Source organism: Octopus bimaculoides, chromosome 3 (genome assembly GCF_046866305.1).
Source record: "Octopus bimaculoides isolate indiv1 chromosome 3, ASM4686630v1, whole genome shotgun sequence".
NCBI classification, from domain to species: domain Eukaryota; kingdom Metazoa; phylum Mollusca; class Cephalopoda; order Octopoda; family Octopodidae; genus Octopus; species Octopus bimaculoides.
In genome coordinates, this window is record NC_142930.1 from 70,237,730 (window position 1) to 70,263,745 (window position 26,016).

The 26,016-nt window shown below is 36.9% G+C and overlaps 1 protein-coding gene across 1 annotated transcript in view; it reads left to right on the top strand.

The window, feature by feature from the left end:
* LOC106877403 (uncharacterized) overlaps positions 1–20,970 on the top strand; it is a 48,049-nt gene extending 27,079 nt beyond the window's left edge. The window contains exon 3 of the mRNA XM_052966344.2: positions 19,508–20,970. Within this exon, the coding sequence (XP_052822304.1) occupies positions 19,508–19,522 (15 nt within the window). The 3' untranslated portion in view covers positions 19,523–20,970. The remainder of the gene's footprint in view (positions 1–19,507) is intronic.
* The last annotated feature ends 5,046 nt before the right edge of the window (positions 20,971–26,016 follow it).

The window sequence follows — 26,016 nt, forward strand, 5'->3', positions numbered from 1 at the left end:
TCTTCTTATCTTTTGTCTCAGTCATGGCCTCAGGAATTTTAGTCGAACTAACTGACCCCAGTGCTTATTTTCTTCTTAAGCTTGGAACTTATTCTATCGGTCACTTTTGACTTTTGCCGAACCGCTAAGTTACAGGAATGTAAACACCAGTCAGCAAGCGGTGTTGGTGTGTGTATGTGTGTGGGGGGGGGGGGACAGACATAAGGACACATACACACATATACAATGGGCTTCTTTCAGCTTCGTCTACCAAATCTACGTACAAGTCTTTGGTCGGCCTGAAGCTATAGTAGAAAACACTTTCCCAATGTGCCACATAGTGGGACTGAACCCGGGACCATGTGGTTGAGAAGCAAACTTCTTTTCACACAGACATGCCTGCACCTAAATGCATAAGTTACAAGAGTAATTTCCCGAAGAGGAAGGCTTTCATATTAATTTTGTGTCGTTGTATGGGTGTGGTTTGTGTTGGTGGACAAATTTAAAATCCAGCAAGACTGAAATTTGAATATGCTTGTTCGAATTACCATAGTCAGTCATTGCGGTGGCACTTGTTTATCACTCTCGTGTGATTCTGCCAGCTCTCCACCTTTCTTCTAATAACAATTGTCTCAAATTTTGGCACAAGGCCAGAAATTTTAGACGAGGTGGGTTTGTTGATTATATTGACTCTGAAGGATGAAAAGTAAAGTTGACCTTAGCGAGGTATAAACTCAGAATGTAAAGAGCAGGAAAGAATATTGTAAGGTGTATTAACGATTCTTCCAGCTCGCTGCCTTACTCTTAACTCTAATAACCTTTACAAATTTTGGCACAGGGCCAGCTGTTTCTGAGGAGATGGATAAGTCAATGACACCGACTTCAGTACTTGACTGGTACTTATTTTATCGACCCCGAAAGGATGAAAAGTAAAGTCGACCTCAGCTGAATTTTAGCTCAGTATGTAAAAATGGACGAAATTCCGCTAAGCATTTTGCCCAGTTTGCTAGGATTCTTCCAGCTCGTCGCCTTATTTCAGGGGAGAGGTGAGTTGATTACATCGACTCCAGAACTTGACTGCTATTTATTTTATCGACCCAGAAAGGATGAACGGCAAAGTTGACCTCAGCTGAATTTTAATTCAGAACGTAAAGATGAATGGAATGCCGCTAAACATTTTGCCTGATGTACTAGCGATTCTTCCAGCTCGCCACCTAATTTGGTACAGGGCCTGCAGTTTTTGAGAGGATGGGTAAGTCTATTACATCAACTCCAGCACTTAATTGCTATTTATTTTAAATTCAAATTACGACAAACGTAAATAAACAAACGAAGTGATTTTTAAATTCTCAATCGCAGAATAATGCTAATAATATAGCCTAAACAGGATAAACTATCCCTATTTTGCAGAGAGCCACCTGCACTTTTCTCTGCAAAATAGGGATAGTTTATCCTGTTCAGGCTATGCTATTTATTTTATCTACCTCAAAAAGATAAAAGGCAAAGTCAATCTCGGCTGAATTTTAGCTCAGTATGTAAAGACGGACGAAATTCCGCTAAGCATTTTGCCCTGCGTGCTAACAGTTCTACTAGTTCGCCGCCTTTCTTAACTCTAATAATAACACAAATAAACAAATGAGGAAAAACTAAATCAAACACCTGGCATGTACCTGACCGATTGATACATAACTACAGGGTGTCCACAAAGTCTGGGTACATGGAGTAAATAAGATCATAACATAAACAATTAAATATAAGAAATAATAATTTTTTAAAGTATGTGTTAATCCCCACGTGGGTACATAGAGTAAATAAAATCATAACATAAACAATTAAATGTAAGAAATAATAATTTCTTAAAGTATGTGTTAATCCCTATGTACCCAGACTTTGTGGACACCCTGTATATTTTCACTTTTTTTTTTTCTTCATGATCAAACACTGCATTCTCCGCAGTGAAGTTACCTGTTAATATGCACTTCACTGTAACGTTTCGAGAGATGGTCCTGGGGAGATTAGTATCTGGCATCAGATTTAGTTTATGCAATTATGTCTTTATTTTATCATTGTTTAAAAGGGAAAGGAAAGGGTCTCCGTCTTTTGTATGTTTCGTGAAGGTGTTAGAACTGAAGTAATGATTAACAATGTAGCGGTAATTCGTTTCTACACTTCTGCCTAGTGGCAGCTCGTATATCGGCACTGCGGAACTGCAGCACCCCCTATTTCCACTCGATATTATCGATAGCATTCAATATAATGAGTCCTTTTTCCTTTAATTCTTTCTTTATACTTGTACATTACATAATCCTTGAGCTTAATGTCAGTAGCCATCCCCTAGTTTATGAAAAAATGCAAAATTCCTTGTATAGAACTGTGTGCTTTACAGTTCCAGCGACGCTGTGTTTGGCTGTGGTGTGCATGTTCACATGCCCTAGATCGGAAGCTTCACACTAGGGAGAGGCAGCACTGTCGTTCAAGCAGTGCTGATCTCGTGTGTTTTGCTTAAAAACATGTTTATATTCTTGAATGTGAATTCAATGTAGAATTAGATTATTATCCTGCTTCCAGCTTCAGTGTTGCTGTCAGAATTTGAAAAATAGGGCAGATTTCCTCCCACCCCTTATTTCGTAATTTAGGGGGGATTCTTGAAAAACAAGGGGGAATTCCCGGCGGTGCTCAGTGAACAAATTAAACACACTACCCGGCAGTGGCTAAAATGGGAACCGATCAAGTTTATGTATAAATATTATTTTTATGTTTGTTTCCTTTTACACAATATTAAAATGGCTAAAAGTTTTCTGAAGCAGCATCCCCATTAATTTTATCTACGAGCCGCCACTGCCTCTGCCCTACCAATTATGTAACTCTCATCTCGCTAAAGTATTATAGTATGGATTGATTGGGAAACAACAAACACAATTACTATTTGTAAAACTGCTAAGTTACGAAAACACACACACACACAGCATTTGCTTAGATTCGATCTACTAAATTTTACCCACAAGTTATTGGTCCACCTGAGACTATTAGAAGACAATTGTTGAAGGTGTTGCACAATGCAATCGAACTCAGTACACCCCAGTTACAAAGCAAACTTCCTAAGCACAGTGCCCACCTCCTCTCTCTCTCTCTCTCTATATATATATATAGGAAAATGAAAAATAATAATAAGGCAGAATGCTAAACTGAAAGCATATTTTAATATAGATGTGTAAAAAGGATTTCTAACCGGCTTTCATTGAATGGCAAATTTTCAAGAAGAGGGAGAATGAAAATGTCTTTTACAAAAAAATAATAAAAAATAATATATATAAAAAAAAATAACTATACCAATACATTATATTGTCTTTGAGCTTTTAAAGTTCAATGGTAATCCATGTAGATAATAGTTAGAAAGATTAGGATGCATGAAATTGAGAGTTGTGTTTTGTTTTTAAAAAAGGGGGCTGAAAGTTTGTGTTAAGCAGGAAGTGTGGTGTCAAAACAGGAAGTGTGTGTAATCGAAGATAATTCTGTGGGTTTTATACTCTTTAATTGGAGTTCTGGACTCACCCCACCTTTTACTGACTTATGTGTATATATATATATATATATATACATATATATATATATAACATGGAAAAATGCAAGCAAGAGAACTAATATTCTTAAGATTATAAACCTGGAAAATTACAGGACAAGTTATTACACTTGAAAAAGTTCAGGACAACTCATTACATCTGGTAAAGTACAGAACAAGAAAATTTTTACTTAAAGAATAGCAGCTAAGGATAAAATTTCGAATAAAATATTTAGATTTAGAAAATATTAGCTTTTATTAAGGCTAAAAATTTTATTACAGGTTATTACTTCTATTTGTTCTTACTTGTTACTTTTATTAAAAATTTAAAAAATAACTCAAAATCCATTTTTTAATTACTAATTGATAATTAGAAATCTGAAAATAGGTTATAAAAAATAATAGAAGTACATAATTAGTTAGTATAATAAATAGAATAATACGAAAATTAGTTACATATTACAATAAAATCTACCTGTAACAACAAATTCCCAGTAAGATTTGCTCGAGTTTATTACTCAAGTTATTGCCAAGTCTTCACATTTTTAGTCTTGACCCAATGCCTGTTTTTTACATAATGAATCTGCCTACCATATATACTATTCTACTTTGCATAAAACATTAGCTATATAAGTACTTCTGGCTCTCATTTTTTAAGTATTCTAGTGTGTCAATATTTTAATAAAATGGTGGTACCTTTTTAATTATAATGTTACCCTGTAAATTAAAATCAAATAATTTTTAATATTCAAATTTTATCCTTAGCTGCAATATTTTAAGTAAAAATTTTCTTGTTCTGTTCTTTACCAGATGTAATAAGTTGTCCTGAACTTTTCCAAGTATAATAACTTGTCCTGTAATTTTCCAGGTTTATAATGTTAAAAATATTATTTCTCTTGCTCGCATTTTTCTATGTAATCCATGTTTTTCTAGGCTATGCTATTATGCTAATTAATAATGTGTTAATTAGCAGTGTCGTTGATAATTTTTTCCTTACCTCAACGACAAATTTGAGAAACAAACACTCACAACTTTTTTCTTTTAAAACTTCATTGCATGAGATTGATACCATGAAATTCCTCGAACTGAGCTCTATCATTTAAGCTTATGTAAAATATAGTTTGGCTTTAAAATAAAAAAGTTAATTATACTTAAATCCAATATTTTGCCTTATATTTTTTTTTAATGATATTTTACCTCACAACTGTTTTGATACAAATTTTTGTTGCCTGGGAACAAAACTATGAAATTCTTAATGCTTTCTTCTATCATTGAACCTAAGGTATATATTTTGCTTTTAAAATAAAAAAAAGTTATTTAGATCGAAACTTGATTGGTGGCGTTACTTACTGTCCTATAACGTTGCTACAAATTTTGATGTAAACTTTTTTCTACTGGATCAAATCTCAATTTTCTTATGCCAAAATATAGCTAGGGACCAGTCCTCTTCAAAAATGTTAGCAGTTTTCAATTTGGTTAATAACTGAATTAGTGACAAGCTCTGAAAGATGCTGCGTGTGAGTAAATTAAGAATATTATTCAACTACTACCGTAGTTGAATCATATATGTGTGTGTGTGTGTGTGTGTATCGTCGATTATAAACATCGGCGTAAAGGCATAAAATCCGAGAGAGGAAAAAAAACCTAACGATAGTTGTTACACACCGAATTGCAGCTACCCTCTTCTCACTGTCAGAAATGCAATGAACAGTGGTCAGCCCATTGTAAAACTGTAGCCAACGGCAGCATTGTTCAGCAATCACGGTATAAAATAGTGAAAGAAAGGATCAATACATTTTCCTTTCGCCTTCTTGCAAAGTATGAAACCTTTGTATTAAATGAAATGAAAGAAATATTTGATTGGGATTATTTTTGTTGTTTCTTTCCAGTTTCGCCTTCGTCTTCCATCCTCCGGTGTTCAAATAAAATAATGTAACAGCAATACAATGTGGTAGGTTTAATCAACTATGTTCCCTCCCTTATGAAATTTGGTTGTGTTCTCATGGAAAGAAATCAATATTTAAAGCCATGATCGTAATTATAACCTAATTTACTCCGTAGCGAACAATATACGAGCATACAGACTGCGGATTCATTTTCTCTCGTTGCTTATTTAAACAATATTTGATATCTGCCATTGTTTTGTGGGGTGAAATATCACCAAATGATATGTATAGTAATTCATAATTTGGTAACGTTGTGTCTAGATTCACTAGGAAGTAGAGGGTGAATTAATAACAATGTCTAACTCGCACACAAAGCAACAAACTTTAGAGGAGAGGTATAGTTAATTTAATCAAACCCAATGTTTGACTTGAAACGCTTTTTCTCTACTCTGACAGATGAAAGGCATATCTGACTCCGGTGGGATATCATTTTAGAACGTAAAACAGCGTTACTAAATACCACAAAGCATTTAATTCTCCAGTACTCTAATGTTTCTGCTGTTAGAGGTTGTCATAATATAAGCTCCAGAACAATACAGCTATTAGCAAATGTTAATGAATTGCTCTAATTATTTCAGATCTATTGTGCCTATGGTAAGTAGTGGAATATTTTAGAATAGGACAAAACATTCGTGTTTAATAGTCATGGTGGCATTAACAGCATAAATTTGTCTGGAATCTGTTTTTAATAGAGTTTATCTATAGGAGTTAACTTTTATTGTGAAAGTTAATGATCTGTCTGTGTTCTATCATAGTTAAGACACATCCTACATCGTCACATCTACTGGCAATGTTCTCTCTGGTGTCGTACGCCAAAGTTACTTGAATTTCAATTTTTAATACATTTCCTTTGTCTGATACCCGAAGTACCTTGGGAAAATCTAGCTACTAATTTCTAGCTGGTCGAATTCATTCTTAACCTTCTACATAGCGTACAGTTTTCATTAACAATGACCCTTCAATTGGATAGGAGCAATGCAGTTAATCTCAACAGCACACAAATACACACTAATCATATCAAAATATTGATGTAGTTAGCTGGGAGCTGGATTATTTAGACTGATATTATAATTGTTATTTTACAAAAAATCTTTTATGCTGAATACGAGAATGTATGTTTGGCGAGAGGAGAAAATGTTATTCTTTCGTGCTTAGCGAGAGATTTTTTACCCGAGGTCAAAGTGACAAAACTGCCGGCTAACTAATATAATCTCTACTAGTCCTCTTGAATCATCTGTGATGTATTTCCAGAGCATCTTCGTTTATAATCATGATTTGGTGCGAAGCTACATAGAATTTTCGATTAATTTTAACACCACACAAATGTGCCAGAGCAGCGATTGGTCGAGATATGGGCTGATAATGATCGTCGCCATATTTATGCTGCAGCCATTTCTTGCTGCTGAACTGATAGGGTTTCAAACGCTGAAGATGAATTGGTTTCTAACTGGTTTCACGGTGGTGCACCAGCATGACCGCAGCCACTTGGCTGAAACACATAAATAAATAAATATCACAAACAATATCACAAGCCTTTCTCACCCTAGGACAGGTATGTCAAACTACAGAGTTTCTATGGGCCACATTGCTCACATACATGTTGCTATGGAGGCCACATATTTCTAAAAACACATTTGCAACAAAGATTTCTGTCATATCAATTCTTTAGTAAGTAAAAATCTTTTAAAACCTTTTATTTGCTCATGAATAAACCTAATTTTATTGATTAAATTATTATTTTGATTATTGAAAAATTGAGGTGGGGGTCCCCATCTTTAAACTTTTAGCTACGCCACTCGTGGGTCACACTTGTGTTTGAAAAGGGCCGCGAGTTTAACTTGCCTGCTCTAGAATATTCCGTTTTGCTAATATTAAATTTATTGAATCGTAGAGGTGGGGGTGTTGATTTTTTTGGCCAATGTCCCTCACTACTAGTCAAAAAATTAATGAAACTACACACACACACACACACACACACACAAAATGCTGACATGTTGATTGCCTTTAAAAGACTATTTGCACGTAAATCAATTCATCAATATAATATGGGATGTAAGGCAGCAAGCTGGCAGAATCGTTAGCACACCGGGCGAAATGCTAAGCGACATTTCGTCCGTCCTCAAGTTCTAAATTCAAATTCTGCCAAGATCGACTTTGTCTTTTGTCCTTTCGAGGTCGATAAAATAAGTACCAGTTGAGTACTGGAGTCGACACAATCGTCTTACCCCCTACACGAAATTGCTGGTCTTGTGCCAAAATTTGAAAACAAAATAATACGGGATGTCAAGGCAACATTTTAAAAAATTGTTCAGTTTGTGTAGATTGAAAAAGTAAATAAAATTAAAGGGGAGATAAGTAGTAAAAGAAGCAAAGGGATGAACCAATCTTAAAGGAATCGTGGACTATCATTCAATTAGGAAAAGCTGGAGACAACATTCTTCAGTGGTTGGCACGGCATCGACTAATTATGAACATGTACACCTATGAAAATTGTAATTCACCGTGTGGCCTTACTACACGTGGTGACGTTACTGATGGAAAATTATGGCATTGCAAGCGTTGTAAAAAGAGAAAGTCTGTTCGTTACCGTTCATTTTTTGAGAGAAGTTATATTTTGCAGGCGTATGTGTTGTGTAAGGAGTTGACTTATCTACCCCTTAGTTTTTATTACCAAGTTGAAAATATTTGTGAAAATTAGAGCAATGAAAAGATGCACCGATCGTACTCTTACTTCCCCCCTTCCCCGCGTACCCACATGAAATTTTCCAAAACCCCATAGGGGTCGCTACTACCCACTTTGAGAAGCATTGCTCTAGAATAACATGAAAGCAAAATCTTCAAAGCTACTAGACATGCTAGCTAGGCCTTAGAATCAACACAAATACTCTCATACATACATATGTATATTACGTGTGTCTGTTTATATATATTTGTATATATATATTCACACATACACATATACAACACGCACACATATCTTGCCTAAACTGTATCTAAAACCTAGTTCTTTTTGCGATAGTAAATTTAACCGTGAACAGCTGTTGATCCTGTTGAAGTTACAAGTGCAACTTACACAATATTATTTACACATCAGGGTGAGTGCTATTGCTACACACACAGAAAATACCATATACCTGATTGGCAAAGATTCATTCAGCAACAAAGCTAAATTTACTGTCCTACAATTAGGCTCTTTCTTCTACCACTATTACAATAGCCTTTTCATAAAAGTTTCGTAAAATTGAGAGTATAGCTGTATCATTAAACACGTGAGTGTAGCAGTAAATATTGTATCTGTAACTCTTATAAAAATGGAGTGGAGCTGTAAATCCCATAAAAATCGTGGGTGTTGCTGTAAATATTATAATCCCGTAAATGTCATAAAATAGCTAGTGTGACAGTAAATGTTATAAAATCATGAGTGCAGCTAGGTCATAAAATTGAGTGTAGCTTTAAATAGCACCTGGTCTTTGAGTGCTTTTAGCAGAGTGTATAATATGTTGTAAGCATTTTGCTTAGGTTTCTGGTTTGAAGATAACATCGAATGCCGTCTGTAAAAGAAGTAGGGGTGACATAGCGGCAGCTTTTCTTCCTCTGAGTAAGCTACAATAAATAAATGAAAGAAGAAAAATAACTCGTGAGTGTAACAACAAATGTCATAGAAACTCGGGGTGTAACTTTAAATGTCATAAAGTAGTGAGTGTGCGTCACAAATCTGTATAAGGAAATGACCTACATATATGAAAAATAAAATTCTTTGAATGACTCAAAATGAGCTACAAATCTGCAGCTTACCCTCTGCCCACCACATTGTTGCCATCTATCCACCTTCTATCGGTTGCTTATCTTCCATCAGTTTCCCCACCATCTTCCAGCTCTCTATCTCCTAGTTATAAATCCTCTATCTATCTCCAGCTAGTTATAAAACCTCATCATTACCCCCACTTTCAGCCAGTTAATACCTATCAGCAGCAGATTTCCTTCTAGCCAGTTTCGCATCTCGAACTAGTTACTACCCACCTGCCACCAATTATCCATCAACTATCACACCTACTATTACATGTCGGCCCCATGAAAATACCTAAGTTAATATTTCCTCACGAAGGAATGCTAAAACGTAACATTACATCAAATAGCACGCCCTGCCTGCTTAAATGCGTGTGCGAGTGAGGCAGTGTGTCTGAGTTAGTGTAGATGCTCAGTGCTGCATGTGTTATGAACGTGCGCTGTAGAGTGAGTTCTGTATGCAACATTATTACATGGGCCGACTATGTTATTTTTCAACGGGAATACATGTACGTGGGTTTATATGTGTGTGTAAGCGTTCGTAAACATGTAAGCTATATAGTTATGTATACGTGTTCGTGTAACAGAGAGAGAGAGCAGTGTAGAATGTGAATGGAAGTGAGATAGCTTCTACACATGATTCAACTCAATATAAGATGTGAGGCAGCAACGGAAGAGGAGAAACAAGGGAATTTGTAAGATGTGAAAAGAGGTGGAAGAGGAGATGGTATGAAGATTTGTAGGCGAATGAGGTGGATGTTTCTACAAGATGTGTGTATTTTTTATCATTAAAACATCACACATTCTTTATTCATTATTCCTCTCATTCTTACTGGCTCCTTTCTCCATTCGTTATTCCAGCCTGGGTCCCCTCTTCCCTTTTTTAAAATTCTTTCCCCGCCTTCTCTATTTCTCTCTGTCATTCTTCCTCCTTTGCCTTCTTATTCTTCTTCACTTTCACCCTCTCCCACTTTCTCGCACGTTTTTCCTCATTCTTCTCCCCTTACATTTTCTTTCTCCCTATGCCATTTCGTTCCCCGCATTTAATTCTGTCTCTCTCTACCTTTACCTTTCCATTCCCTTCCTCACCGTTCCACTTTTTCCTTTGATATCACTAATTTTCCCTTTCTTCTTTTCCTCATTTTCTCTTTACTATTTATTTACTCCACAAATCCCTACATTTTATCATATTCCTTTTCGTTTTATGCTTTCTCTCTCATTTCCCACCATTCTCGTTATCTTTCATCGTTCTTTCATCTTGTTCTATGTAACCCCTACCAGCCCACTGCTCTGTCTCATCTCTACATTGTAGATAACAATGGTTCCAACAGATGTCATGTGGTGACTGTAGTAATAGACCGCTCGATTGATCAATCGATCGATCGATCGATAGATAGATAGATAGATAGATAGACAAATTGATAGACAGATTGATAGAAAGATAAACAGAGATTGATAAATAGATAGATAGATAGATAGATAGATAGGAAGGAAGGAGAGATCATTGAACAGTTCGTTTAAGTTCAATTGCCATAAAAGATTCTCAGTCTGATGTGCCCATACATTCTTTAGGTGTGAGGCGGTGCAGCATGGGGATGAGACACAAAGGGAAAACATATACTCTACTGAAATAGCTTTCCAGAAGAACACTATCAAACATTATTATTCTCTGCCAAGCATGCCATAATGAACTTTATCATTCTGTGTCAGTCATGGTCAGACTGCGACTTATGGTTCTTTCTGAATGGCATACCAACGAAAAATGACCTCGAATTTTTGTAGCAGTGCAGCCCATCTCATGATGTGTCAGATCTCTCTCATGAAGCCTGCTTCTAGTAAAAAGGTTGTCCATACATTTATACATGTTCTACATATATAGAGTCAACTGTGTGGTAAGACACTTGCTTCCTAACTACATGGTTACAACTTCAGTCCCAATGCATGGCACCTTGGGCAGCCTTGGGCCAAACAATGTCTTGTGAGTGGATTTGGTTGTTGGAAACTGAAAGATGCTTGTCATTTATATATATATATATATATATATATATATATATATATATATATATACTAGCCTTGAAGCTGCCCTTCGGGCAGCATTCATTTTCTGTCCAAAGAGAAGCTTTGAGGCCTTCAGTCCCACTATCTGGCCGTATTGCAGCACTCGACCCTTGTGTGGTGAAACTTATTTCTGCAAATTTGCTAAGCACTAATGCTGATTGTAGTTTAATCAATGAGTATAGGAGCAAAGTAAATGCAGTAAAAATAGTGGGGTCAGTGGCATCCCATTTAAGTAGCCCTTCAGAGTTTGAACGTCCTTACAATGCTCCCTCAGAATTCATGGTATGAAATTCATTGTCATTGCTCTATTTCGGTTGCCAATGCCATGTATTTAGCTTAAAAATGCAGTAAAAATAGAGGGATCAGTGGAGCCCCAATTAGGCGGCCCTTAAAAAAAATTGTATTACATGCGTATAGGAAGGGATGACCACTAAGAAGGCATCTGACATGCTAGAAAAAGATAATCTACGATCTAACCACAAAGAAAAGAATGTTCTCCAGAAAAAATTCAGGGATTAGCACACCAGAGCTGAGACATTTGAAAATAATCCCAATATAATCGGTAGAACTGTACGCACATCAAACTTTATGGAGACAATTTGTGTATAGTTTGGCAAATTATATTGAATTAGAACGGTTGTACTGACAAGCCACGGACGTTTTTTACGTAAGTAAAAGAGTTGATGGCGAAACCCGGTATACGATTAATTCTTTATTTTGTATATTTTCATTTGTCTTGCCCTCTTATGTTCTGGTGTTTGCTGAATTTTTCTGGAGAACATTCTTTTCTTTGTGGTTAGATTGTAGATGATCATTTTCTAGGATATCAGATGTCCACTTAGTGGTCATCCCTTCCTTCTTATATGCATGTAATACAATTTTTCTGAATTTTCAGATTTTTTTATATGCTAGGCCACTGGTTTTAAATTGATGTTAATTAAATTAATATTCAATTTATCACCCTCAGTATATATATATATATATACATACATATATATATATATATATATATATATATATATATATATATATATATGTGTATATAAATATATATATATATATATACTGGCCTTCGTGCCGGTGGCGCGTAAAAGCACCCACTACACTCTCTGAGTGGTCGGCGTTAGGGAGGGCATCCAGCTGTAGAAACTCTGCCAATTGGAAATATGCTGTGCGTGAGAAGACCCAGCAAGCCAAGTGAGATCTAAATCTAAGGCCTCAGCCAGTCCACTTATGCGTACCTTCCTTCCTTCATTGGACACTAAACTCCACTTGCGAAGACCTGTTGAGGCAAGTGAAATCGAAATCGAGTTAAATTTGACGTCTGGCAACCATGCTAACATCGTCTCCCTCATTGGACAGGAAACTTAGCTTGCGAGGACTTATTGGGGCAAGCAAAAGTGAAATTGTGATGGCACCTGTGCCTAGCATCGCCTTTCTGGCACTTGTGCTCGTGGCATCTGCAAGGACTTTCGAGCGAGATCGTTGCCAGTGCCCCTGGACTGGCTCTTGTGCGGGTGGCACATAAAATACACCATTTTGAGCGTGGCCGTTGCCAGTACCGCCTGACTAGCCTTCATGCCGGTGGCACGTAAAAAACACCCACTACACTCTCTGTGTGGTTGGCGTTAGGAAGGGCATCCAGCTGTAGAAACTCTGCCAAATCAGATTGGAACCTGGTGTAGCCATCTGGTTTCACCAGTCCTCAGTCAAATCGTCCAACCCATGCTAGGATGGAAAGCGGACGTTAAACGATTATGATGATGATGATATCTTTATATATCAATATATAAATATCGAAATTGAAACAAATTCGATGACTGGCACCCATGCCAACCTTCCTTCATTGGACATTAAACTCAGCTTGTGAAGACCTATTGGGGCAAGTGAGATCGAAACTGAACCAAATTTGATGACTGGCACCTGTGCCAGTAGAGCGCTAACAGCACCATCCGAGCGGAATCACTGCCAGAGCAGTGGTCTCGCTCCCGTGCTAGTGGCACATAAAAAGCACCATTTGAACACGATTGTTTCCAGCTTTGCCTTACTGGCACTTGTGCCAGTGACATGTGAACAAAACATTGGACTGACTCCTGTGCAGGTGGTACGTAAAAAACACCATTTGAGTGTGGCCGTTGCCAGTACCGCTGGACTGGCCCTCGTGCCGGTGGCATGTAAAAGAGTGGTTGGCGTTAGGAAGGGCATCCAGCTGTAGAAACTCTGCCAGATTAGATTGGAATCGGGTGTAGCCATCTGGTTCGCCAGTCTCCAGTCAAATCGTCCAACCCATGCTAACATGGAAAGCGGACGTTAAATGATGATGATATATATCTATATATATGCATATATATATATATATATATATATATATATATATATATATATATATATAAGGCCAATCTCTCAGCAAAGTCATGGAACGGATAGTCAGAGGGAAAGTAATCGCATTCCTTGAAGAAAATAACAACTCAAATCAACCTTGATTTTCCAAAAGCTTTTGATACAGTGAATCATGGTATGATATGCCACAAACTGCATGATCTCGGCATAGCTGGAAAACTTGGAGTGTGGTTACATGACTTTCTGAAAGATAGAAGTCAGGCAGTAGTGGCCAATGGAGCCACCTCAATGAAAACACAAATAGTGAACGGTGTTACACAGGGCACTGTCTTGGGACCACTGCTTTTCATAGTGGCCCTCCCAGATATGCCCTCAACTGCCTGGATGTCTCATTTCTGTTTGTTTTTTTGTTGTTCAAAAAAAGTTTGTTTTCTATGTTTTCGTTTCTCATTGTTTTTAACGTTTTTTTTATGTCCTGTACCCATATATGCATATATGTATACATATAGATGTAGGTATGTACATATATGTATGGATATACGCATATATTTATAATAATAATAATAATAATAATAATCCTTTCTACTAAAGACACAAGGCCTGAAATTTGTGGTAAGAAGACTAATTGATTACATTACCCCAGTGTTTCACTGGTACTTAATTTGTCGACCTTGAAAGGAGGAAAAGCAAAGTTGACTTTGGCAAAATTTGAACTCAGAGCATGCAGATAGACGAAATGCTGCTAAGCATTTTGCCCAGTGTGCTAATGATTCTGCCAGTTCACTGCCTTCATTGCTTGCTTAATAATAATGGGTCAAAAGATTTTGCTGTATTTCTATAACCTTGTCACTGACACTTTCATCTCCATTTTTTTTTTCTTTTTACACTTAATAGTATATAATATAATAGAAAAAAAAAGAAAAAAACAAACACAAGTGAAGATAATGATGAATATAACAATATAACAGTACATCGTGAATATAACAATACATTTTTAAATGGCTATCACATCTCTTCTATGATGTATTTCAATACACCTAGTCAGATCAAGCTACTGGTCAAACAAGTACATCACAAATACAATAATTGTTATTCACACTAGCATATTAAACAACCAGGAGCCTTCATTTTCTATGTAACACACATTTACACATGCACATACACACACACATACATGCATATGATATGTAAATCTATATACATTTAATTTTTTTGTCTCTCTCTCTCTTTCCTACTCCTTATAATACATGTTCTATGAATTTTATCACTTTCACCATTCCACTCCTATCAGACAGCCATAAGAAATAAAAGCATGCAAAGATAAGCATCAAATTTCTTGTTTTCCTATTGTAGTCAGGCTTAGATTTGAAACCGCATTAGTTCAGTAATGAGAAATAGGCCACAGTATATCAGATGACTTGCTCTGGATTCTGACTAATAGTATTTCAGCTGCAATCATACAGTTGATGGTTACAAACTGAGATTTGTGCCAAGATCTTGTAGGGAGAGGGACAGGATATGTACAACCTGCACAACACATGTAGCAGAGGTTGAGAGGTCCCAGTGAAGATGGACAAACAGAATTCTTGGTTGCATCTCAACCTCGAGTTAAAAAGAATCACTTTGTCTACAATGCACTTCTCCAAGCATGAACACAGGACATTTCTCAATTCTCATCTCTCCCCACACAAAGATGTAGTTAATCAAATTCTTAACCAACATACATACATAACTCTCATCAAGTAACCAGTAATACCAAGTTCTAAACTATCTTTAATTTTTGTCACATTCATTGACTACTTTACATTCTAATGTTTAAGTTGCCCTTTTAGCCCCCACTTTAATCAATATGTTCCTATTTTCTTTAATATCCTTTTTCTGTCATGGAAGTTTAGGGCCCACTCACTTGTGATGCAGCCATCTAATCCCAATCTCACCACCTACATCAGAAATCTTTCATTCTTACTTTTCTTCCCTGAGAAGTAAAAAGGCCTGATAGACACCCCTTTATGATCTATGCATAGATCATAAACTTCATGTACCAGATACAGATCCTCCACCCCTTCCTTCTCAACACCCCTTCCTTCTCAACACCCCTTCCTTCTCAACACCCCTTCCTTCTCAACACCCCTTCCTTCTCAACACCCCTTCCTTCTCAACACCCCTTCCTTCTCAACACCCCTTCCTTCTCAACACCCCTTCCTTCTCAACACCCCTTCCTTATCAACATTCTGCCAACTGCAGTAATAAAAAAATCATAGTAAACACCCATAACATCAGTAATGCTAATGACGTCAGGGATACTTACTATTTATTGATAATAGTTGTAAATGGCACCCTTTTATAAAAGATACAGCAAGTATTGAAGAATGAATGAACGATGTCAAAGTAAAAGAGGGGACAAACATAATAATGTGCGCAAAACTATCACCTGTTGACAAATCACAGCGTGGTTTTTCTTATTCCTCACAGTGCAGATATCATCAAGCAGTAATGGACCAGCAACCAAACAGCCTTCCCACCAAAGATATAACCCTTCTTCCTGTAGGTTCTAAAACTTGTGGGCTACAACCATACAGAAAAATATGGTGAGAGGTAAATCTGGTGAGATTGTAGAAATGATGGAAATGAGTGGTTGTGTGTTATGTGCAAGAGATAAGATGGAAAGGAACCTCAGCCAAAACTTCTTACAGAAAAGAGATAATAATACAAATTCTTCTGGGTGAGTAATAGTAACAGTAGGAGTAGAGTAGGCAAACTGCTAGCTGAGAAATGAATAGATAAAGTAATTTAGTTAGGGTGTGCAATTGAATAATTAAGATAGGTCAAGTTATAGGCAATTCAACAGGAATTTCTTAATCTCTGAATATGCCTCACAGGCAGAATAGACAGAAACACAGAAGGACCTCTGCTATGAGACTCTACTGCAAACTACCCCAATGATGATTGACAGTGACTTCATCATCATGGTCAGTAACTTCAACAGATAAATCGGCCACCACATTGATGCCTTCTGTGACGTATATGGAGGATATGGATATCATTCAAGAAATGGGGAGGATGTAAGGCTTCTGGAATTCTGCTGTGATGCAACTGTTCCAACAATTTGCTAGATTCACTCCAGGAAACCATCCAATCACCTTATCACCTACCAATTTGGCAAACACACAAGTCAGAAAGATTATATTCCCACTAGGAAACAGTACAGAAAGACTATTGTAAGCATCAAAACTTTTCCTGGTAAAGAATGCACTATGTAATATAAATAAGTGATGAGAGACTTCAGAGTCAGAACTAGGCAGACACAAAAGCAAAGGGTGATATGGAAAAGAAAGATATGGAAATTAAAAGACCCCACAAGTGAGAATAGATTTTAGGGAAATTCTAATCGAAGCATATTACTATAGAGAGAAAGATTTTGATATCAGTTGCATAGATGACAAGTGAGAATTTCTGCAAAATAACATACTTAGAGCTACAGATTATATATGAGGCTGAGGCAAAGCACAGCCTGCCTGAAAGCATTGTGGTGGTGGAATGATAGTGGAGGCGCAATGGCCCAGTGGTTAGGGCAGCGGACTCGCGGTCATAGGATTGCGGTTTTGATTCCTAGACCGGACATTGTGAATGTTTATTGAGCGAGAACACCTAAAGCTCCATGAGGCTCCAGCAGGGGATGGTGGCGAACCCTGCTGTACTCTTTCACTACAACTTTCTCTCGCTCTTTTTTCCTGTTTCTGTTGTGCCTGTAATTCAAAGGGTCAGCCTTGTTACACTGTAGATAGATTTTAGAATTGCAATGCTGCATGATAATGAGATATAGGCTTTGAATGCAGAGGACTTGAGAAGACAGGAAACAAATGAAGTGAGCATGTTCTGTTGGCTGTGTATTGAAAGTGGGCATGACTGACATAGAACAAATGTATTGAGAGAAAAACTGGGCAAAAGAGGAATCTGATGCAGTATGCAAGAAAGAAAACTGCTGCACTGGTATGGATTTGTGTATGGATGAAGACAACTGAAGAAAGAAGAGTTGCCCACTCAATGTGGATGGCACTTGTGGAAGAAGGGACCCCAGGAAGACATGGGACAAAGTGGTGAAGGCTAACTCAGGACCTTGAACCTCATGCAGATGTCAAGGGACTAGGATGACTGGTGATATGTGATTCTCAAGAAAACCCACCCAACTCAGTGAAAGAAAGTTCTAGAAGTGCTGTATGTGTCTGTATATGTGTGTATAAATATATATATATATATATATATTTATATATATATATATATCTCACATGCACACAACTGAGCCTTTTGTCCAGTTTTCTTCTCAAGACATTCCCACTATCATCTCTCTAGCTGCAGTGTTTCCTTGCAGCCACTAATCATTCTTGCTGCCCCAAATCATTTCATTGTTAGTTATCCTTCAGCCATTAATACAGTTTTCTCCACCCACATTTTACATCAATCACATGGCTGAACTACCAAATTTTCCCTCCTTTTTCACCATGATCTCTCTCTCTTTCTCTCTCTTTCTCAATGCACTATGCCTATCTCTCTCCATCCCATATTCTTGCAACCTACCCAGTCACATATCATCTATCTCTCTTTCTCTCTCTCCATCTCTCTCTCATCCTTCTTTTGTCTACTGTACCCCAATATTACTATTCTGTTGCTCTTCACCCCCATGCATCATTGGTTACCCTGCACCCTGTCCAACATTTACTACATTCACTCCTCAAAATTTGTTCTTTATTCATTATATTCACTTTCTTCCACTATTCCACATCTCTCACTCTCCCATATACTCTTGCAACCTCTACCCATCTGCACTTATCGTTCTGTCCCCCTACCCGCACTTCATGTCTACTCATTTTGTTCCTTGAAGGTCAAGGTCAATCCAGACAGCTCATCACCACTATTTTTATTTTTTCCCTGCACTACTCTGATCATCCCCACCTTTCCTTCTATGTCGTCATGTAGCTCCTGTTCCCTCCATTGGTCCCTTCATTCATACTTTACATTTCATACTTCATCTTGCATAAAGCCACTTCTGTTGGAGTTTGTAGTTTTGTAAGATGTATGTTGACATTTCTAAATGCTGTTGTCAGGTAAAAAGCACCCAGTACACACTGTAATGTAGTTGGCATTAGAAAAGGTGTCCACTTAGCATTAGAAAGGGTGTCCATGCCAAAGTAGGAAGTGGAGCATGATACAGTCCTTGGACCTGTCAGATCTGGTCAAACTGTTCAATCCATGCCCGCAGGAAACATGGATACTAAATGCTATTGATGTATATACACTCACATACATATATCTATATACTACTAAAACTTTGTGATTGCTTGCTTGTGTGCTTGCTTGTGTACGTGCTTGTCTGTAATTTAATATGAGCCAAACTGACACATAATGGGAAAATACTCTGAAAGTAAGGTACCCCTGAAATGTGAATACAAACGGCATAGAATAAGTTTCACATAAATCAGACCACGGATTCCCAAGATACACATTTTTTTGGGTGGGGGGGACCTTCTTAAATAGCCTAAATGGCACATAATGGGAAAATACTCCGAAAGTAATACAACCCTAAAAAGTACAAATTGTTTGTACAATGAGTATTTATATTTCAGATTTCTTTAAACAGACAATATTTCAATCATTATAAGTATTTTTAAGTGAATATGATTCGAAAAATATGAGTTGTTTGTAAAGTAAATATTTATATTAAGCTTTCTTTAAGCAGATACTATTTTAATTGTTTAGAAATATTTTTAAATGCTGATTTAAAAAAATATTTTTTGAGATAATAGGAATTTTTTCTAAGATGAATATGATTTTTTATTCTTAGATCATGCCTCAATGAGGAAGGAAGAACACACCTGGTTGGTCTACATATAGTGGGAAGAGTGTGCAGCTAAGGAGAGCCAAAGAAGGTAAGCAAGATAGTGGTGAACACCAACAACAAGATTGGGACAGGCATGGAAATAGAAAGATTGATGAGACTGATAAAGGAAGGGCTGAGCATCTGGCAGAATAGAGGGAAAGAGACAGAAGCAAGAGAGATCAAGAATTTGAAACTCGGAGAGCTGAGCATCTGGTGGAACAGAGGAAAAGAGACAAAAGCAGGAAAGATCATGAATTGGATGCTTGAAACACAAACTTGTAAACCAGACCTATGATGACACAAATGAACTGAAATATTTAAATGAATCATCATAAAATTGACTTTAATTTCAATGCAATGTTGAAATCAGCTTTTATGTTTTATAACTTGAACTGTCAGTGACCCAGTGGGTCATGGGTAGTCTAGTTATAAATGTGAAATGGCGGAATCATTAGAATGTTGGATAGAATGCCTTGTAGTGTTTGTCTTGAAATTCTGTATTCTAAGTTCAAATCCTGCCAAGGTTGACTTTGCCTTCTATTCTGTCAAGCTTGGCACAAGAAGTTTCAGGCCAGTACCAGGATTTTTCCTCCTCCATCATCATCATCATTCAAGCCTGAAGAATAATAAGGTCTGCCAGGTTTAAGATGCCCAAGCCAGCCCATATATCTTGAAGGCATCCTTACAACTCCATCATCAATTGAGAGTCATCCATCCATATATATATGGATGTGTGTATGTATGCATATATGTTGTCACTTCACCCTGAGTATTAATATATATAAGCCAGTACAACCTGTTACATGGTCAGGTTATCGGCAATTAAATTAGCACTTCACCACCCAGTAGCTTATCTGGTGAGCAGGGCTGAAAGATACTCAGCAGGACAAAATCAATATCTGTCAAAAGGATGGATCGACCCAGCATTGGGTCTATGTATTAAGCAAATAATGTTGGTGGATGTATATTTGAGAGGTGAAATGACACACAGTAAGACAACTTTGGGTATGATGAGCTCTTAAAGCTTTCAGTAATGGCAACAGATAGCTTAAATGCATTACACACACACATACATTTGCATGTATGTGTGTATGTTTGTACTCCATGAGTCCTTGCATTATACTGCTTGAGCTGAACAGTGATGTGTTTACATTCCTGATAAACAATGCCTCTTGTCGCTCTGTGGTTCTGAAGACCATCAGAATAAAAAGTTCCTAATTTGAAAAAAACAAATAAGGGTTGGCATCAAGAAAAGCATCTAGCTGTAAAAATGGTTCTTCAATGAATCTTCCTACAAGCCATGCCAGCATGGGAGAGTGGACAGAAAGTAAATGATGTGAAAGGTATTTGAGGGCATACATGGTAAATTAATAAGACTGCTCTAATGTAGAATATACTAAATATATTTAATAAAAATTTGTGCATAAGCTTTCTTATATTATTCTATGAATTGACCTCAAGCTGTGATGACTGCTTCAGTGTAGGGCCAGAATCATTGATATGCCTGTACTAAATAGTCTCTATTAATTTTAGTCATCATCTGGACAATGGCAGCCTTCAGGAGAAACTACGGTATTATGAGGATGGTGATTAGTCTCCATTCAACAACACTCCAAACATAGTAGTCCATGGGATTTAAATGTGGTAAATTTGGAGGTTATAAAGTGTGGTGTTACATGATCATAAAGATTGTTTGACATCCATTCTTGGGTTGCATGGGCTCTTCTATGTACTTAATCCATTCAGGGCTTAACAACTGTCTTCAGCAACTAAATGTATCCAACAGCATTAATTGTAAGACCTCTGTGGAAAGGTGGCATGGCATGATTTTTGTTACTCACCATGCAGTAGCTAGAATTTTAATGCACATCACTCTGGGGACATCAGAAAGGTCCTCACATAACCATCTGTCATTTCTCCTCTTAGACTTTTGGTCTTGGTTGAAATTTTCCTCATTAGAGAAGAACCTTGTTCATAAGGGAATTTAACTTTGGTAAGTTACCACATGGCATGGAGCAAACAATTTTCCTGTGTCTTTGCAAACATTAAATTGGCCTTTCCTTGGTATGTACAACTTGTATTGAATATCCTCTACACCAGAGTTCTGACAGTCCACTCCAGCAACTGAAGCTCCTTGCTGATTTTCCAGAATCATCATTGATGATGATTCTGGCAAACAAGTAAGAGGTAAAAGATTACAAATAATATCTTGTGTTCTTTCATTCATTTTTCATCTTTCTTTTACTTGTTTCAGTCATAAGACCACAGCCATGCTGGGGCACCGTTTTCAAGAATTTTTAGTCAAACAAAATTCCAGTACTTATTTTAAGCTTGATATTTATTCTGTTGTTCTTTTTGCCGAACAGCTAAGTTACAGGAATGAAAACAAGCACAGGTTGTCAGCAGTGGTAGGGGACAGGCACAAATAAAAAGAGAGAGAGAGAGAGAGAGAGACACACACACACACACACACACACACACACACACACACACACACACACACACACACACACACACACACCTCAAGCTTCTTTCAGTTTCCATCTACCAAATCCAGGGCTATAGTAGAAGACACTTCCCCAAGGTACCTAGGAGCAAGACTGAAATCATCTGGTTGGGAAGCAAACTTATGCAATTGTTTGGCAATTGAATTGTAATTTTAAGATTATTGCAGAACAATGATGTTTCTTAATCATATAGAGTATCAAATAATTTATTAGCAAAGCAGAGTTTATTTGTGTTGTGGGAAAATGTACAAGATGTAATTTCTTAAGTTGTGTTTGAATAAAACCTACTTGTTATTTGTGTGACTTATACTGGGAAATATTGGTGAATGTGTACTTGTTGACTCTTGTGTCATGTAGAGAATTCACAAGGATACACTGCTACAGCACACCACAGTACATAGAATCAAAGGAATAAAAGTGAAAACTTCTACTTTTACTTATCTACCATTGAAAGTTGAACCAATGAGAGAAAGCCTCTTTGTGGTTTTTTAATCTGCTAAAAATACTAGCTAACTCTCTTTCAACTTACTACCTAATACATCTATTAGCGTTAAACTAATACATCTGTTTGTTGCTTACACACCCGTCTTCGTCTTTTGTTTTTTTTGTAAATTCTCACTATATGTGTATGAACAACAAGCTTCCATACAGTTCCTCTCTACCAAATCTACTCACAAGACATTGGTTGACTTGGGGATATAGAATAAGACACTTGCCCAAGGTGGGATTGAACCCAAAACCAAGTGGCACCAAGCAAGTATCTTAACCACATGACCATGACTGCACCTGTATGTTTTTTCAAAATTTCACCAATAAATTCTAGATAAGGAAATACCAGAAAGTAATATTGATAGTAGCCTCCTCAGCTAATAAGAGTCTCCCTGTAGTTGACCAAACTGCAAGAAATAACAACCAAATCTCTCTTAAATGGCACACTGTCATGTTAAAATAGGACATACTGGATTATGCAGTTCTAAGTTCCATGCATATGGGAAAAAGATGGGTTGGTCAACACTGGTATGTCTTTGATCATAAGTTTGCCTGATCAAGGCAGATTAGGAGTGAACAACAACTCATGTTCTCCATAAAGTTATAGTCACACACCATAGAAAAGTTGTGGTAATCATTTTGTTTTAAAAAATAAATCATTGTCATCAACAACAAGAAGCGGACAAAATTATATGTCATAAGCCCTGAGGTCAATTTGTTTGACTAAAAATCTTTGAAGGTGATGCTCCAGCATGGCTGCAGTCAAATGACTGAAACAAATAAAAGATAAAAGATAATAGATCGCTTATACTTTTAGCAATTTTTTTTTTTATCTAATTCCTGATAATATTTAATTATAAAGATATTCTTTCATTCTTTTATTCTTTTACTTGTTTCAGTCATTTGACTGTGGCCATGCTGGAGCACTGGCTTAAACGGATTTAGTTGAAGAAATCAACCTAAGGACTTATTCTTTGTAAGCCTAGTATTTATTCTATTGGTCTCTTTGGATGAACTGCTAAGTTATGGGGGACATAAACACACCAGCATCAATTGTCAAAATGATGGCAGGGGGACAAACACAGACATACACACATAAATGCATACATATACATATGACGGGCTTCTTTCAGTTTCTGTCTACCAAATCCACTTACAAGGCTTTGGTCAGCCTGAGGTTATAATAGAAAGACACTTGCCCAAGGTGCCATGCAGTGGGACTGAATCTGGAACCATGTGGTTGGGAAGGAAGCTTCTTATCACACAGCCTATACTCTCTTTTACTCTCTTTTACTTGTTTCAGTCATTTGACTGCGGCCATGCTGGAGCACCGCCTTTAGTCGAGCAAATTGACCCCAGGACTTATTCTTTGTAAGCCTAGTACTTATTCTATCGGTCTCTTTTGCTGAACTGCTAAGTTACGGAGACGTAAACACACCAGCATCGGTTGTCAAGCGATGTTGGCGGGGACAAACACAGACACACAAACACACACACATATATATATATATATATATATATATATATATATATATATACATATACATATATTTGACGGGCTTCTTTCAGTTTCCGTATACCAAATCCACTCACAAGGTTTTGGTCAGCCCGAGGCCATAGTAGAAGACACTTGCCCAAGGTGCCACGCAGTGGGACTGAGCCTGGAACCATGTGGTTGGTAAGCAAGCTACTTACCACACAGCCACACCTAAGATTTTTTTAAACATTGGATGTTTATGAAGGTCCACCTGAGTAAAATAGGAATCAAAAGGGTCCATAGGCAAAAAGTGGTCAAGAACCATTGATATAAAATAATGAATAATAATAGAACAAAAAACAACCACTAGATGTTGTTACTTGAAACCACGTCAGCCTTGTTTGAATAAACCTATGATCAAGTTTTCCAGCTGCAACTATTCTATCTTTCCTTCAGAGGATATAAAAAGACAACACTGTGTAATGATTCATCTAATACTTATTCTTTGTTGTTGCTTTTGTTTAGCCCTAGGTCAGCCCTGATTGGGCAGCCCTATGATGAAATATATTCCAGCCTCAATCATCTCATTTTTTATTCTGGTATAGTGGATTTAGCAGTTCCAACTACAACTATCCTATCCTTCCTGCAGAAGATATAAATAGGACAACATTGTGTAATGATTCATCTAATACTTATTCTTTGTTGTTGCTTTTGTTTAGCCCTAGGTCAGCCCTGATTGGGAAGCTCTATGATGAAATATGTTTCAGCCTTGATCATCTCGTTTTTTATTCTGGAATAGTAGATTTTGACCAGCATTATCTACAGTGTTCTTCATTTGTTTACCTTATAACATATGGTGAAGTGACAAAATTGTTAAAGCTTTGGGTAGAATGACTCACAATAGTTATTCCATCTCTGCAAATATCAACTTTATCTTTTATTCTTTTAGAACTAATAAAAAAGAAATATCAATCTAGGGTAGTGGACTGGCAAAACTGTAAGAACATCTGACTGGGTGCCTTGCAGTATTTCTTCTAGTTCTTTGTGTTCTGAGTTCAAATCCTGCTATAGCCTAATTGGGTGGTTGACTTAGTCCAATGCTTGGTTTAACACTGCTACTTGATGCCTTGGGTGCTTTTAACAGGGTCTATTCAGTAGTAAGGTCTTAGGCCAAGTTTCCTCTTCTATTAGTGTCAGGGTCCCTGTAAAGGGTCATAGACACTGAGCTGTCTACTGACTAAAAGATTAAAACAATGCAGTACTTGGTATACTAGATCTTTTGATAATGGATAAATTTTATCACAGATGAAATAAAAAATAAAAAATGCAAGAGAAACTCCTGGGTCTTCATCATTAACAGAACACATATGATGTCAGAGAGATTAAATTAGCTATAGGATAACATGTGTAGCACTGATAGGTGTTTGGTCTAATAAAAGAAATGATGGATAAATGGCAGATAAGATTAGAAGTATTTACTAACGATTGAAATCAAATAAGCCATTGGATCTTAATTTATACAAAGATTTTTGCATCTCAGCAAACAAGCAAGTGATAAAAGGTTATTGAAGAAGATATGTGTGTGAAGAGTAAGAAAGATGTATGCATGAAACAAAAGCTATGGCAATGAAAATGTGTTCTATATGGAAAGAAAGAGAAGAGAGAAAATATCAGTAAAGAATAATAGCTTATTAACCCTTTTGTTACCATATTTTTAAAATAATGAAGAATTTAGTGAAATAATTTTTTTGTTATCAAGCTGGTGTTTGGGACATTAATTATGAAATTTTGAAGGAAGATCTTAATTTAGATCACTTTAGAATAGGAAGTCTGTATCTTAGGACCAAGGTGATCTGAGGCAAGTTGGCACTGAAAAAGTTAAAAGAGAATTAGTTGTAATGCCTGGTGTCAGAAAAGTGATGCAATTTGGTGATGAGAGAATAATGAATGGCATACATACAAGAAAAACTGGAAGCACTTGAAAAAGAAATAGCAAAAGA